The sequence below is a fragment of the Lonchura striata genome, chromosome 5 (assembly GCF_046129695.1).
Source record: "Lonchura striata isolate bLonStr1 chromosome 5, bLonStr1.mat, whole genome shotgun sequence".
Taxonomy (NCBI): domain Eukaryota; kingdom Metazoa; phylum Chordata; class Aves; order Passeriformes; family Estrildidae; genus Lonchura; species Lonchura striata.
In genome coordinates this window covers 16,108,211-16,124,739 of record NC_134607.1, presented here as the reverse complement: position 1 = coordinate 16,124,739, position 16,529 = coordinate 16,108,211, and the positions used below count along the sequence as shown (strand labels likewise).

The 16,529-nt window shown below is 39.1% G+C and overlaps 1 protein-coding gene across 5 annotated transcripts in view; it reads right to left on the bottom strand.

The window, feature by feature from the left end:
* DGKI (diacylglycerol kinase iota) overlaps positions 1-16,529 on the bottom strand; it is a 207,125-nt gene that overhangs the window by 124,175 nt on the left and 66,421 nt on the right. For all 5 annotated transcript variants that reach the window (XM_021552019.3, XM_077783351.1, XM_021552020.2 and 2 more), the window contains exon 2: positions 8,559-8,667. In XM_021552019.3, the coding sequence (XP_021407694.3) occupies positions 8,559-8,667 (109 nt within the window). The remainder of the gene's footprint in view (positions 1-8,558; positions 8,668-16,529) is intronic.

The following is a 16,529-nucleotide window of genomic DNA, read 5'->3' as shown; positions in this document are numbered from 1 at the left end:
TGTACCTTGATTCTATGCAAATTCTTGTTCTAGAGAAACTTGATTATAAATGGACTACGGGTTTTACTTGCCTGTATTCCTGATGTGACTAAAAAGCCTAAATGTCTACTGTACACTACTTCAACAAAGTGAATAAATAAGGATTCTGTTCAGCCAGAATTAGAGCATGACAGAAAACACTTTGACAGTCTGACATTTGCTTCCCACACTGCAGAAATCAAAAATTATGGTGCTCACCAAACAGATGGCGTCCGACAGCAGGATGCTCTGAAATAGCCATCTTGGAGAAAATAATTTCTTTAAAATACCACTGTCACTTTCAAAGTGATAAAATGAGATAGCTTCTCTTGCTATGCTGATTTCTTAGGTAATGCAGAAAAGCAGAAGTAGCAAACTCCTTTTCCTTCTGGAGTGCATCCACAGTAGCCAAGACCTAGGCAAGACTGCACATGGTGCCTACCACAACCATGGTGCTCACTTCCAGTAGAACAAGAGGACAAGACCAGCACTGGCTGTTTTTTTGCTGAGAGGTCTACCTGTCTGCTGGTCTTTAACTTCATCTGAAATGTTTCAGTTCCCAGAGCACAACTGTTTATGTGAGGATTTTGAACACTTTTATAATGCAAAACAATTTCTAAGAACTTGCACTAGCTTAAGAAATTCTTCAAGCCTTTCTTAGAGAGTACATTATTCAGATTGTAAACTGTCCCTAATGTGTGTCTTTACATTGCAGCTATTTTCTCTTCAGAAGCAGGATACAAGCTCACCAAAGAGTGAGCAGATTCTCTGCTGACAAAACAGTGCAAACTCAACATATAAGCCAAAGGTAAATCTTGTAGGATATAAAAGATTCTGAAAGCTAAGTAAGAAAACACACAGCTTCTGGGACGGAATTTTTTACAAGGAATAAAAATTATATTAAAAAATAGATTAACCACCTCTTTATTTGGACCAGGTCCACATAACTTGCCATCAGGATTTCTAAAGATAAAGTGGCCTATTTCCATAACCTGGTTTGGACATTTTGTTCCCTATTGTTCCAGATTGTATCAGAGATTTACATGTCAAACTTTACATCACCATGTAAATAGAATTAGTTAGCAGTCTACAAGAATGACCTTCATAGTTCATGTTATTATAGAGTTCTGACACAACTAGGTAATAAAAATATAAATAAGCTGATCTAGTATGAGTGGCACACCTCCAGACACCTGCTACCATGGAAAATTTCACAGCACTGTGTGTGAAAACTCACAATTTCAAATCTAGCAAATGGACTTCTGGAAAATCTTTTATCCTGAATCAGAGCAAAGAGCTGAGACTGCTCAAGATGAAATGTCCTCCCTCAAAAATCTTCCTTCTCAGTTAATTTGTCTCAGTAAGATCAAAGGGAATTATTTGAACGTCACTGTTTTAAATTTTACAAGGCTCTGTCATTTATATGATAAGACATTCTCTTGCCACTTTTGAAAATCAAGATGATATAGTCAAAGGAAGTGCTTACCTTTTGTAAGCCAATTTTTTTATTCACTTCTGACATAAAATTTTAACAAAAATCAATACATTTCTATGAAGAATTTTGACTTCAACAAAACAGTATTTTCTACTCCAAAATTTACAGACAATATTCCAAAACATGCTGGACAAAAGGGCACTCATCCCCATGTACCAAGACAGAAGTTGACAGAGGGCCCTGGAATAAGCTGCTATCATCTCTAAGATGATAGCCTGTTTAACACAAAGCTAAACCACAGTAAAGGTTCTGTCATCACTTGTATATTTTGACACAGACTTTTTTTTTTTTTTTTTTTCATAAGAAGTTTGCCAGTTTGGTTTATTTTGTACATTATGTCTTTCTGTTGGTTTTAGGATTTAATGTCTTTTAAAGAAGCAGCTGTTCTCTTTTTGTCCCTGAAGACACAGATGCCAGTCTCATGCTCTTGCCATTTTCCTCATGTTGAATCTGTTGTAGCTGTAAAGCTACACACAAAATCAGTTTAGCTAATGGAAAAAAAAAAAAAACAACTAGGTATCTTATCTAGCAAATCAGCTAGACAAAATGATTCACCCTGTGACCACATAACTGCTGGATCTGACACAGAGTGGTGGGTTAAAGATTGCTTCAGTGGGACTGATGCTTTTGGTGCCACCTCAGCTCACCCGGCAAATCACACTTTTGGGCTGACATGTTTTCTCTGACTTGCTATGTGGAACATGGATACTACCCATCATTGTGGATAAAACAGCAATGAGTGTGACCTAATAAAGAAAACTGTGAACTCTCTCTCCTCTCCAGCTTCCTGGCCTTCACAAGTGTGTGAACTCACTGTCCCAGGAAGAAAAAAGAGCTCAGTGAAGCAGAGCCTGCAGTGCTTTCCTGGCAGCCTGGCTCACAGGGGACACACCATCTCAATATCTCTCCAACTCACAGATGGAGACCTCCCATTTGATTGCTCCTGATCCATTATCACCTTAATAGCAAACAAAAATAATTTCAGTATAGCAAACATTCCTTGCATACCAAACAAATACCACACACAATCCCCCCTGAAGTGGAAGAGAAATAAGAATTCAAGGACCAGACGTTTGGGAACCATGTAATCACATGCAAGTGTTTGTGACTTGCTGTTCACATTTCACTGATTGAACTAGATTTCTTCAAATGCTCCAGCATAGTAAATGACAGAGCAAGAGCTACCATTTTCCTAACGCCCACCACTATCTCCATAACCTCACTGTTCCTCAGACTGCAGTCAGCATGGCTTCAAAAGCAGTGGAGATAAACCTGGCTGTTTTAATTTGCCATGTCAAGCAGCTGAACTTATTCAGCCAAACAAATAAAGCAGTCAGCCCAAACTTCTAGTTCAAAAGAGTTGTAACTCCAATTGTAACAGGAGGAATGGAATTCTCATCCACTCCCGCTGTGACTGACATTCCACAAAAAATTATTTAAGAAAGATCTTTAAAATCAAGAAATATCTTTAAAATTTAAGAAAGATCTTAAAATCATTAAGAAAATTTTCCCTTTGTTAACCCTCCAGCAACATAGAAGAATATTCTTGCAAATACACATTTGGGTGATACTTATGATTAGTGTAAAATCAGTGGTCATCAACCTAAACTTAATTAAATGTATTTGAAAGCAAAAATTATTAATTTTGGCCCTTTTCTTTATGAGATGACTATTGAGCACAAACAAATATGTTTGGATGTCTCTTTCCCAAATATCTTTTTATCATGTTTGGATTATGCTTCACCTTTAACTCTGAAATTTCAAAGTTTACAATACTCATGTTGCAAACAGAAGTAGGGCCTCAAATATTTTCCTGTGGATATATATACTCAAATTTAATTCCATATTAGCACATTTTAATTTGGGAATATGTTTCATGTAGAGGTCAGCTATTCTTTAATTATTGCAAATGTAATGTGTGGACATAGCAAAATAAAACAGCATAGGGATACATTTCTTCTTTCCCCCACAAAGCTTTCCAACATCTCTGCATCAATTGCCTTTTGAGATCCTCCTAAGCCTCAGCTGAGAGATCACCTGAATATAGAAGCAGAATAACAACATTTGTCTTCATGGAGCAGCAATGTTCAGATACCATCAACTGAGATGATGATTCCTTATGTCCTCATGAACCACTACTTCAGCTGATAACAGCTGCATTTCAGCAACATGAAAAAAATACATATTTTCTAGATGGGCACCTTCTGCAAAATCACTGCATCCTCTACACCACTGGAAAAGCCAAAGATATGGACACTATTCTGAATATGACAGACCTCTTTTCTCTTTAGATCTCTCTGGAAAGAATATCAGATCTCAAACCTTCATGAAAAAGAAGTAGCAAAGTAGAACTACTGATCCAGAGCACAGCACTTCAAGTGTCAACTGCACACAAAAATTCAGCAATTTTTAAATATGCATGGGGTTTGCACTCATCACTACATAATTTGAACTAGAATTCCTATCACATCTTCATCTTTTTATGTGACTAATGGAACCCCAGGATTCTCGTTTTGTCAGAAGAACATGTAAATATAAATATTTCTTTTCAACTGAATGCTTAATTCCCAATTACAAAACTTAGCCTTGAAGACCCTCTAAGGGAAGAGAAGTCCATCCCCCAGTGTAAAAGTTAGTATAGCTTTTAGGAAGTTATGATGCAGAAGCCAAACCATTAATGGGGGAAAGAAATAAATTTATCTAGAATGAGGGAAATGTTTCATCATATGCAAAACATGTACTACTGTATTAACACATACACTAATTATCCAAGCTTCAGTACATCATTAGGCACTTCCAAATATTTAGTGCCCATGAAAGTAAGCAGACAGAACTACTGACTAGTACCAAAAGGGCACAGAATATAATGCGACAGACTCCTTTAAAAGTCACATTCACTAATTTTAAATACCTCACTGATACAGGGCACTTCATGTCTATTTGTCTAGCTCATACCCCACTCAGTTTATCTACAAGTATGTGATGGAAGATGGTGTCAAAAGCCTTGCAAAAGTCAACACAATGTCCATTGTTCTGCCTTAATCTACCAAACCAGTTATTTAATCTGTTAGGCTGGTCAGGCAAGATCTCCCCTCCATAAATCAATGCTGAATACTCTCAGACACTTCTTATTCTTAATATTTTTGGAAATTACTTCCAGAAGGATTTGCTCCATAACCTTCACAGAAATCAGGGTAAGACTGATTAGCCTGGAGTTCCCTGGATCCTCTTTATCCTTCTTGAAGGCAAAATGAACATTTGTTTTGTTGCAATCCTCAGGAACATCCTCTGACTATAATGACCATTCAAAGACAACAGACTGTCCTAGCAGTGATTTCAGCAGCTCCCTCAGCACCTTATGTGCAACCCATCAGCTCCCATGGACTTCTGCATGTTCAATCTAAGTATTCCCTAACCTGATCATCCTCTACAAGACTAAGTTTTCTTTCTTTCAGACCCTGGTATAAGTGACCTGGGATTGCTGAAGGCAGCTTTTACCACCAAAGATTGAGGTTAAAAAAAAAAAGGGGGGGACCGAGGAATTCTGATTTTCCATGTCCTTTGTCACCATGGTCTCTGCCCTATTCAGTGGCAGGCCACCACTTTTCCTGCTGTTCCTATCACTGTTAATTTGCCTACAGAAACCATTCCTGATACCTTTCCTGTTCCTGTAAGATTCTACTCTAGATGAGGTCTGGCTTTCCTTTATCCATCCATGTGGAATCAGGTAGTGCCTTGTACAATCCTCCTGACCCAAGCCTGCTTCCATATATACCCAAATGCCATTTTTCAACTTCTACTCTGACACGCAGTTTTCTGTTCTTGTTAAGACCTAAAACATTTCTGGCTTTGTCTTTTATACACATATTTATGGTATAAATTGTAATATTTCTCCTCTAAAAAACATTCAGCTTGCACCCAAAGGACTCCAATTTTACATTCTCTGAGCACAAGGCCTATATCAGATAAGTTTTTTCACTGACCACCAAGAATGGAAACTGAATACCTTCAAATGCCTCTTAATAAAGTGGGGGAAAGATTTTGAGCCTCCTTGTTATGGGAGAAGGAAAGAAATGGGCATCAACAGAAAAAATGCACTATTTAAAAAAAAAAAAAGGATTTAGGGATGTTCAACATTCTACTATTCTAGTGGCTGTCAATGGTTTTGTAGGCACCACAAAATGCAAGAGCTAGAAGGCAGTGGTTAAAAGAAAATTACAGGAGGACTTTGTGTACAAGCTTATGGTTATAATCCTTAGTAGAAAGTGGCAATAGAAAAATACACAAAGACCTGGATCCTCAAAGGTACACAGGCAGTGTATTGGGTGGCTCAGTGTGTATTCATTTGAGAACCTGGGCTAGAATTACCTACTTTATTATTTAACACTTGGGAGTGATGTCTGAAATGAAGGTGTGTGGGAGAAAGGTATAGGCATAAACATATCACAGGGGCAGCCATTTAGGTAAATTCCTTTTTGGTAAGGCATCCCCAGCACTCCACTCTGGTTATTATAACACCTACTCCATACACTGTATTCTGTATGGCCCTGGTGTGAAAAGAGAACCTTAAATTATACAGCAAAGCTACAAGTTAACTTGAATTAAGTGTAACAAATGTGATGAAACTGGACATTTTAAAGTATGTTAGGGAAAAGAAAGCTCAGGGAAGAGAGGCAGTAGCTACAACAATAGTAAAGAATGCTGGGGGGGTTGTGTAAAGAGTCTTAGGGGATATGAGAATCATCACCTCTGTTTTACAGCTAGAGAGGCTGATGTACTGAGAGGAAAAACAACTCCTCTGAGCTCACTCACGAGGTAAGTAACAGAGCAGAGAATGGAATCCCACTCTCTCAGTGCCCTGTTCACAGGTCCATCTGATAATGGCAAATCACCTGCAAGGAATTCTCAAAAATTGAAGCAATGGCCAGGGAATTCTTTCCAATTATTACTGGGAAGACTGTGGTAGAAAATATTTTCTTCCTTTTAAGTCAAGAGACAATTTATGCTCATGTCACTTAGACTTTGGAAAGTCTCCCATCATGTGTCCTTGGAGAATCATCCTCAGAAATACTGAAGAGAAGGATGATGTACATGAGGATGCAACACACTGATCAATGCTGCCTTCCAGTGATTAAATACAAAAACTTCTTATCTGGCTCCAACACATCAATTGAAATATCTTTTTACTCTACCAAATATACCTCTGGACTTAATTTAAAACTTAGAGCTTTTTCCTTTGTTGAAATTCACTTCAACATCCCCACATCTCCAAACCTTACTTCTATCATACCTCAGATCTAAGAAAACTTTCTCCCTTTTACCAGCTACTACAGCTGGTCAGTTCAGTCTCCTCCCAACCACAGTTGTCTTCTGCTCATTATCATGTCCCTCTCCCCACATGACACAGAGTTCCCTCCTTTCTCCAATCAAAGTGTGAAGTAAAGTAGCAACACCAGTCAGAGAGGCTGCAAACAGCTAGGAAATTGAACTGACCAAAAATTTAAACAATAACCATGGAAATGAACTAAAAAAAAGAACAAAAACAAACAAACAAAAAAACCCCACACACATACAATTAAACCCCAAAATATTTAATCAATTTTTACCAATTTACAGCAAATCCTGCTGTATTTAAGCATAAGGATCACATGAGGTAAAAGGAGTAATCATCATGGGATCATGGATCACCCTGCTAAAGGAGTAGCAGATAATTGGCTGAGTAAGGGCAAGCTGTGCTTGTTGGACTTGGTTTTTTGGTTTTGTTTGGGGTTTTTTTTGCAGGGATTGCTGCTGTTGTTTTTTCTAAGTACAGTTTTCAAAGGTACTTAATTTAGCTGATGTGCTTAACCCTTTGCTTATGTGACTGATGCTTCAGATTTCTACTGAACAGCAGTGATGATTCAAGACAGGCATTTTTACTACCTTGCTGAATCAGCAAGGTAGTAAAAAGCAACCTGGGTTGCTGGAATGAAAGAACAAGGTATTCTCCAAAGCACTTCCAAGAGGATTCTGTGCAAGCTTTCAAACTGCAGAGCCTCATAGTGAATCTAATCCAGCTTCCTGCAACACAGCCTGCAAAAATTCATCCCTTTAAACTTTGAGTGCAACACCTGGAGTTCAAGAAGATCAGGTCATCTAAAAATCAATTCTGTTTTGGTACAGAGAACAAAGATAAACATAAGCCATATTCATCAAAACAGAAGTTACCTTCAACTAAAAGATTGCTTGGGTGGCTGGTGCCTTGATACTGCAATGTATCAACCTCTTTACCAATAGCCAAGGGTAAAATCTGCTGCATGCTTTGCTTTAATTGAGACATTTGTGTGACCTGTTGGCTTATGCCCATCTTTTTAGTTCTTACCAATTCATAACCACATGGAAGGTGTGTGGGGATGGCTCAGGGGAGGTGCACACTTGCCATTAGTAAAAACAGAGAGAGTGGCCAAACATTGGAACCGTCTTCCTAGAGAGGTGGTTGATGCCCCATGCCTGCCAGTGTTTAAAATACATTTGGACAATGCCTTCAACAATCTGCTTTAACTTTTGGCCAGCCCTAGAGCAGTTCAGCCCAGAAACATAAAAGAGCAAGATGAGGGGTGGAAACATGGTCTCCATGTCTACACACAAGCTTGGGCTCAGAAGAAATCTAGTCATACCTACAAAGAGCTGTGACCAAATATTTCAATTACCTACTCTACAGATGCAGACAACTTGACATGTGCCTTTAGCCTTAAATTTTGGCGCATCAAACAGAGGCACAAAACCCTGCTGTTCTAAAATTAGATCAACCTTTGATGGCAGAATTTGTCAAGATGGAAGTGGGAAAATGTAACCATCTTCCAAGCTGGAAAATCTGTCCTTTCTTGCTCAAGTCCCCACAAGTTTTCAAGTCTCTGCCTTGTGCTTCAGCTCATAATAGAGGCATGCTCCTAATGACTAGCAGCAATTCTGATAGCAACACAAAGTCTTATTTTGATTTAAGGATGAGGACAGCAACAACTAGAGATACTGCTCAAATTGACTGCCAAAAAAACTGAACACCTACAGTCCACTCTAAGGCTGCTCTTGGTTCCTTCACAGGTCCATTGGTGACTGGAATGTTGAGGGAATGCACAGGAGCCAAGTGCTGGAGGCCTGACCTGGAGATTGCTTTCCTGCAAATTGAAAAGAAAAAGACAAATAAATGGAGTGTATATACATGAAGTGTACATATATATAACAAATACATCTCTCCAACATAATTACCCAACATCCTACCCAGCCTTCTCCAGAAATCAGAGGAGGCATCAATGCATTTCATTTCAGCTTCAGTGAAATGGTGCTTGAATGCCATCTCCTGCTAAAGCAGTTTAGGAAAAGAATAAAGCAACCTGATCACTGGAAATTACTGTTTAATGGAGATCAGTTACTCAGCTGGCACTGAGCTGAAATGTCAAATCCAGTGGACTATCTGTGGTTATGTTTGCTAATGTCAGTGTAGTCTTCATGCATTTCACCTATTCCTTACACACCAACTAGATCTGTCGAGTCAATTTATGCATAATTCCAAATACCATTCATAGGAGACAAAATATGAGTTTATACAAAGAATCAAACCCTTGTTGTTTTTACTTAGCTTTTAGGCTGGAAAAAGTCGTGCATTCAACATCCAACTACATAAAACAAGACATAGGGACACCACTAGGAAGGGAATTAATAAATTGCTACCTTCCTTGATCATATCACAATCCCTCAAGGGATTACAGCTTCTTTCCACAAATATTTCTATTTCAGTTCTATCTTTCTGGTCCAAAGTAATTTTTACAGCTCTTGAGGCATAGATGTGACCTTCCTCAGAAGTCACAGGTGGTGGCCAGGAACACTGCTGAAGCTGGCTCTAGAGGTCTGAGGGGCTATCCCCCCCGGGATGTCCATCCTCCAAAGGCTCAGCTGCACCTGGGCAGTCTGTTTCCTACAGCTTCCCAACACTATTGCAATGTAGGTATTAGAACCTGACAGTAGTGGCCAAAAGAATCTCACAGCTTCAGCTGCAGTGATTCAGAAGAGGACAGAAATAATCTCAGCGAGATCTCTCCCTTTGTAAGCCAAATACACACATCCACCACAAATTAAAATGACAGGCTGTTTGTGTAAAGTGCATTTTTGTGATACTGCTCCCACAGTGCTGCAGCTATTTATAGCATCTCCTAATCTTACCACTGTCCCAAGGCAATAAAGGTCAATTGAGCCAGTGGAGACAATCCAGGTCAGCCATATGCAAAATAAATCTTTTCATTGTCCTGAAAATATACAGTGCAATATATATCTGCAGTAAAGGAGCTTGGAAGCCTCGCTGCTTACAGTGCATGTCTGGAAAAATAGAGGGAACTGAAGCAGAATCTCGTAACCCCCCTCTTTTGTGGGTGGCATGAGCAACTCAGAACATTAACATCAGCCTCTGACCATCCAATACCCCCTTTCTACTTAATGTAGGTAAGACTTTGACATTAAGGGTTTTTTTCCCCAATATTTTGCATTTGATAAAAAAGGGGAAGAAGCCCAAGCAAAATACTTTTACCATCTGGCAATGTATCAGGAGGGAACAATTTAGCAAGAAAGATTTTATGCCAAATATATAAGCACAACATAAGCTACACATCTCAATAACTGGATTAAAGCCTTAGAGAAATAAGTTACAAGAAACCAAAGAAATGTTTCTAAAATATATTTTTCAAGAAAATTTCCTAATATTTGGCAGTTTCTTTTAATGCTGTTTTTGGTATCAATGTAGTTATTCATTCTTGTGTCTATTTGTCATTCACAACACGTTCATTTATTTGGGAGACAACAGGGCAGTATCACTTTTTCTTTTCTGCATCACTGACAGGGGTAAAGCAAACCTACTGAGGCCTGTCCTCACAATAGAGGAAGGTAAATATGTGTAATGAGTGGTTGCAGACATCTCAGCAGCAAGCCTCGGATACTATTGCAAGTCAGAATTAGAGATGCGCAAGCCTCCCACAGGAGAACCTGAGACTTGGCCCACATTTCTTTAGGAGCAAGCCAAGGCTGATGAGCCTTTTTTAGGGGAGACCTGGCACAGTTTTGTGCCAACAGCCTGCCCTTCCTCTGCATGCCAAGCTGGATTTATGGTTTGTCTGGAAAAGTATACATACACAAAACACAGGCATGACAATAACGCCTTTTTTTCCCCTGGTCTGTTTTAATATTTTTAACTTAAAATTATCTCAGGGATTGCAAATTTTCATGAGCCACCTAGAAGTGACCCTTAGGCCCATGAACAAGCTAAAAAATGTCTACTTTTGCACAGTTTCTTATCAGAATTTTCTCTCAGAGCAAAGAGAGACAAAGTGTAAAAACACACCGTATGCACTGCAGAAGCCTTTCCCATTAAAAAAGGAGGCCAAGCTAAAGAGCAAACACACGGCCTTTGAATAAATGTAGACAGACAAGAGATGGGAAAAAGGGGGAAAGGTAAGGTAGCACAAATCTGATAACAGAGCAGATGCTGAGTATCCAGGTGATCATATCTCATATTACTCTGACAAATTACACCACCTGGCACTCTTCCAATGGCAAGGTAACACGATTGGTTTTTAGTTATCTTTCCCAGAAATTTCATCTCCACTGTGCTGAGTGCATGAATGAAAACACAGGCTTGACAGTTAGCCTTTCCCATAGAAATAATCACTGTTCCCTGATAAGAGACAGACAGAAAAATCTGTGACCTCATCATATATTCCATTCTTCAGACGGTGAAGAGCACAACTTTGCTAAAATGGGCACAATCAGCCTAGTTGTTTATGTAGTAACCAACAGCTAGGAAATATTTCATCAGAAATAATGAGTTATATTTTGACAACTACTTTTTCACATCCAGTAATCAGTTATTTGCAGTAGATGTTATTATTGACTTAGCTAACACACCACCAATGAGAACAGGCATGGATACACATAAATGCCTATGTCACTGAATACACAACTAACAAAAATATCTGATACTAATTCCATATATACCACTAAAGAAATTCTTTAACGGAGCAGTCAGCTGTCTTGAAAACCAAAAACAATCAGACAGTCAAGACATTCAAGTACTCTGACTTTATTTTTTAAAAGCATTACATTTGCATTTTGCTGGAAAGTCAGGCGAGACTCAACCTAGTTACTAGATCAAAGGATACATATTTGATCAGGGGAGATTTGAGTTTATATCCCAGCCTTTGGCTTTATTGAGCCTTTTCCTCCACTGCAGGCATATAAATATCCTCCAATGAGTTCTTTAGACTGAACAATTTTATCTGAACCTTCAAAGAGTACAACAATTAGTCAATAGCTTGCAACTTATTTAAGTGCTAAGAAAAACATCTATTTGGAATAGAAAGAGTAGGTTACTGTTGCATGCGGTCAACAGCTTTGACTGCCAATAGTTGTCACTGGTGTTGCAGTTGCTGCCTTTCCAAGGCTGGGATTATCATCCTCCTTTGTATATGAGCATTACTATTGGGGTAGTCTCTCAGCTGCACGGTTGAAAGAATATAAAAATGCAGAGAGACTGGCTTCCACAGATCCTATGTCTAGGACATCTGCAGGAAAGATGTTTTCAGGAGTCTTTTCTCAAAGTTAACCTAGATATTTACAGAGAAAGGGACAATAATTTGTATAGTGATGCTTAAGTTACAATAGCCCTGAATTTCTTTGCATATTCAGTGTGGGTAAACTGTACACCTGCCAGCCCTCAGCTTTGCCAACTAGAGCTCTAAAAGCCCTGTACAAGGCCAGACAGCACCTGTATGCTGTATGAACAAATTATATGTGCCTGAGTTTATTTGGAGGCAGTTTTCACTCCTGCAATTTGGTGTTTATGAATGTTATGAAGAAAATGGCTAATCTCTGGCATTATTTAAGTTTTCCCCAAGCATCTCTGCTGACTACACCGGTATCCTGAAACCCATTGTTTCCAGCTTGCCTTCTGTGCATGCATTTTTCTCATTTTCAGCTGACCACTGGGCAGTGATTATTTCACTGCAACATTGATTCCCAGATTTTTTGCATTTGCTATGAAAGGAGCCAGCTTCAGCCAAATTAAATAATCTGTCTGGTGCACCAACCCATTCCTGACAGTAGCCAGTAGCAGGTGTTTAGAGAAGCACTGGCACAAATTGGGTGATCCTTCCCCTGATATACTCCAGTCACAGTTTCCAGTAATCAGCATTTTAAGGACTTCCTGAGCTGAAGGCTTCTTCCAGACCTTTGCACTTAATAGTCTGTAATGGCTTTTTACTCTAGGAATGTGTTGGTCCTTCCCTGAATCCATTTATAGTCTTGGTCTGCACAGCAGGCTATGTAATAAGCTCCACAATTTAATTATGGGCAATGTAAAGTACTTCCTTTTGTCTGTTTTTAAAATCCTGCCTGATAATTCAATTGCTGTATCATATTGTAAGTAGCAGCAAGTAATCACTTTCTTCTCTACACCTTCTGTGATTTTATGAATCTATTGATATACCCCTTAAAACACTATAACCTCAAGTGGAAGCACCCTGGACTACTTAGACTGCTAATCCTGAATCTGTTCTATCTTTATCAATATTCTGTAGCACAATTATGAGGTTTTTTGAGGTATAATTGCCAGAACTAGAAAAAATACTCAACATTTGGCTGCACCAGAGTGGTGGTGTCATCATAATTTCTGCACTGTTCTCTTTAATTATCCAAAAATATCTTTCCTGAGAGTTAATTGATAAATCCAAACTTCATAGCTTTTTAATCCTGCACATGCATTATTTTCCCTTCACCAATCTCACATTTCGACTGCAATCTGCCTCAGAGTCATTCAGCATCATGAGATCCTTCTGAAAATTTCTGCAGACCATGCCCACTCTAATTGTGCAAAACAAGCTTTATCCCCTTTCATTTTGCTTCCAATGCAACTGTTCCCATCACAGTCCCCAGTGGTGCTCACCAGTAAACACCTTGGTAACCCCTGAGCACCACCCTATTGCTGGATACACTTAAACAGTTGTTTAGCCATGAGGACACCATGCCTTCCACCCCTGGTTTCTGTACCAGAAGCTGTTTCTCTTACCCCATCAAAGCTTTCTAGAAGCCCTCAGGGGCTCTCCTTGGCCAGACCACCCCAGTTCACAGGCCTCATGCCTCTGTCACAGCAACCACTGCAAAATTCACCGGTCCTGGTATGGAGACATCTGTGCTGGCTCTCCTCCACACACCACATTCAGCAGTGCATTTACTAATCCTGCATCTTGGCAGCAGCCTTACCAGTTTCTCTGATTAAAACTTGCTGCTGGGTTGCCCCATCAGCACTTTGTGAACCCATGTGACCACCACTCCTTTAGGAGTAAAGCTTACTTAACGAAGATTTCTAAAACCATCTCAGCAGTTTCTTATTTGGGTTACACCAGAATACTTAGCAAAATCAAACCCTAGTGATTAGTTACTGTCCCTTTTGTGGTCATAAGCCTCCTACATTAACCTTCAAATTTTCCTCAGGTTCATCTGCACAAGCAGAAGCCTAGGACACTCTCAAGCACCCTCAGCAATGAACATTGATGCAAAAAATTCAATTAGCACTAAAAGAAACAGACCTTTCAGAAGTCCAATACCCCAAACAAACCTTTCCTGCCTTTCTCTCCACCCCTCACCACACAGAGCTGTCTGAAAAAAGGTGCATGGAAACTGGCACATATTAATGAAACACTGCAGCTCCATGCAGCTCTGGGCAGCTTTGCTTTCAGCCTCAATCCTAGCCTCCCTCTACCTGGAGCAGCTCACATCCACTAGAGACTGACCTGAAGAGAGTGAAACAAATTCTCACTACAACAATCTTCCCAAGTACCTCCAACAGCAACCACGGAGCTGTAAAACAGTGCATCGACTCCCTGGTAAGTTCTGCTAGGAACATTTGGATCTACCACATCAATAAACACTTTATTCAGCTTGGATTGAGCAGGTGCAAGACCAAACAGAGCCAACAAGCCTTCCAACAAAAGGAATTATGAGGCAAAGCAAAGGGAGCAGGAAAGAACTGCAGAAAGTTGGATCAGGTTAACAGAGGAAATGCTTCCATGACATGATGATGTCTTTTCTGTGTCAGCTTGCAGCTCATAGACATTTCTGTGTTATGAACCTTCTTTAAAAGGAAGCCTTTTGGTGTTCTTGACCCTCAAATTCTGGGTGCAAGAATGGCAATTTACTTTTCCTATCCCAAAAGAATATAAAATGGATTCATGAAACAGGATGTGTGTTACAAGAGGCATTCACAAGTTGTGGTATGAATATGTTTGCAGTTTCTTCAGGGTAGACATGCAAATCATCAGTGCTCTGAGGTTATACTTGGAGCTTGATTTAGTGTCAAAATAGTGCAAGTCCAAATGCCAGAGATCTCTACTATATATTTTTTTCTATTCTCTGCTTCATTTGACCAGTAGGCATACATTAAACACCAAATTTTACCTTTTGGAAAGCAATTTATGGTTTCAATTTGATCCTCAACTGTGCTAAATTATTCAACCCCTTAAATCTTACCTTCCATCAAGAGTTCATCTTCTCAGAAGCCAGAGAAAGCACACAGTTTTGTGTCAGCTCCTATCAAGGTGACCAATATATCTTGTCCCAGATCTGTAAGTCACTTCAGAGTCTCTATTGCACTAAAATCAGGGTGACTTTGTCTCTGCATGCTTCCATTGGCCAGGCCCTGGATCCAGCTCATGCCCCTGGAAACTGCAACAGTTGTCACCTGCAATGTGAAAACTGAATGTGGCTTAGATTCAAGATGTGGATAATTAATAAGATAATTATAAGAAAAAGCCAAAGTCATGTGAAATTCTCTCTGAGCTCCTATCAGAGCTCAGATTTCCGTATATCAATGGTTAGTACCCATTTCTTCTTCCTGCTCACTTTAGGGTTTCTTTTTTTTTTGCCTTTCTCCTAATTAATTCTCTAGATTTCTTGGCAAATAGGATAAAACATGAAGGAGACTTGTGGTACAAGGCGATGAAATTTTAGGACCAACAGGATTTCTCCCAATATTTTGTTTAAAATTTCTGAAAAGGTATGTACAAATAGGATGCTTTCTCTTGCCACAAAAAGTGACAGGCCTTGGGGGACTCCTTGTAGTAACAGAAATGCCAGCATTAAGAGTCATAAGGAGGAAAGAGTGAAAAGTGATACAGTTGGTGATGCAATAAAGATGAAAAGTATTCTCTATCCCTCGAATTTACTGAGAAAAATACAAACAAAAGAGCCTAGGAAAGCTGGGGATAAAAAGAGACAGAAGCTTTCTTGGACTGATTTATTTTGCTTTATTTTTGCTTCATTTTTGCTTCAGTCAAAACCAATTTGTTTCAGAAAAGGGTTTAAATTTTTTCTAGCCTTTAGCTTTTAAAGCTATGAATATATCAGACCTGGAAAGGACCTTTTAGGTCATGAAATCCAGTCAACTCTATGTCAGGCAAACTTATCATATGTTTGAATTCACAAAGTTAAAGAACCATTTCAAATTTAGCCCAGTTGTAGCTTCTCTCTTATATCTACCGAGAAGCTATGCTAGATCGCCACTCTTTTCATCATTAAAATACTTTTTTTCCTTTGTAATTTCCATCCAATATGCATTCCCCTGCACAATCTTCCTTAAATTCATATTATTAGGATTTTCACATTTCATCCAAAGAGTTAAAGTTGAACTGACAACCAATGATTTTATATGATCCTTCTACAGAATAAAAGGCAACAGAAAGTTTTGATCCAGCAATCTTTAAACCTTTGGATCAAAATCCTTTGAGTGAGTTTATGTAGGGCAGAGATGTGCAGAGGGAGTTTGAAGCTCACATTTCAAAGATTCTGGAATCAATCGAGTAACCAAGATGATAAAATTTAATCACTGTCTTTCCAAGCAAACAACAAGAAATGCTCTAGGGAACTCTGAGCATAAATGACTTCCAGCTGCATCACAGACTGGACATCAGCATTAGAGAAGATTGATACGTTTTTTTACTAC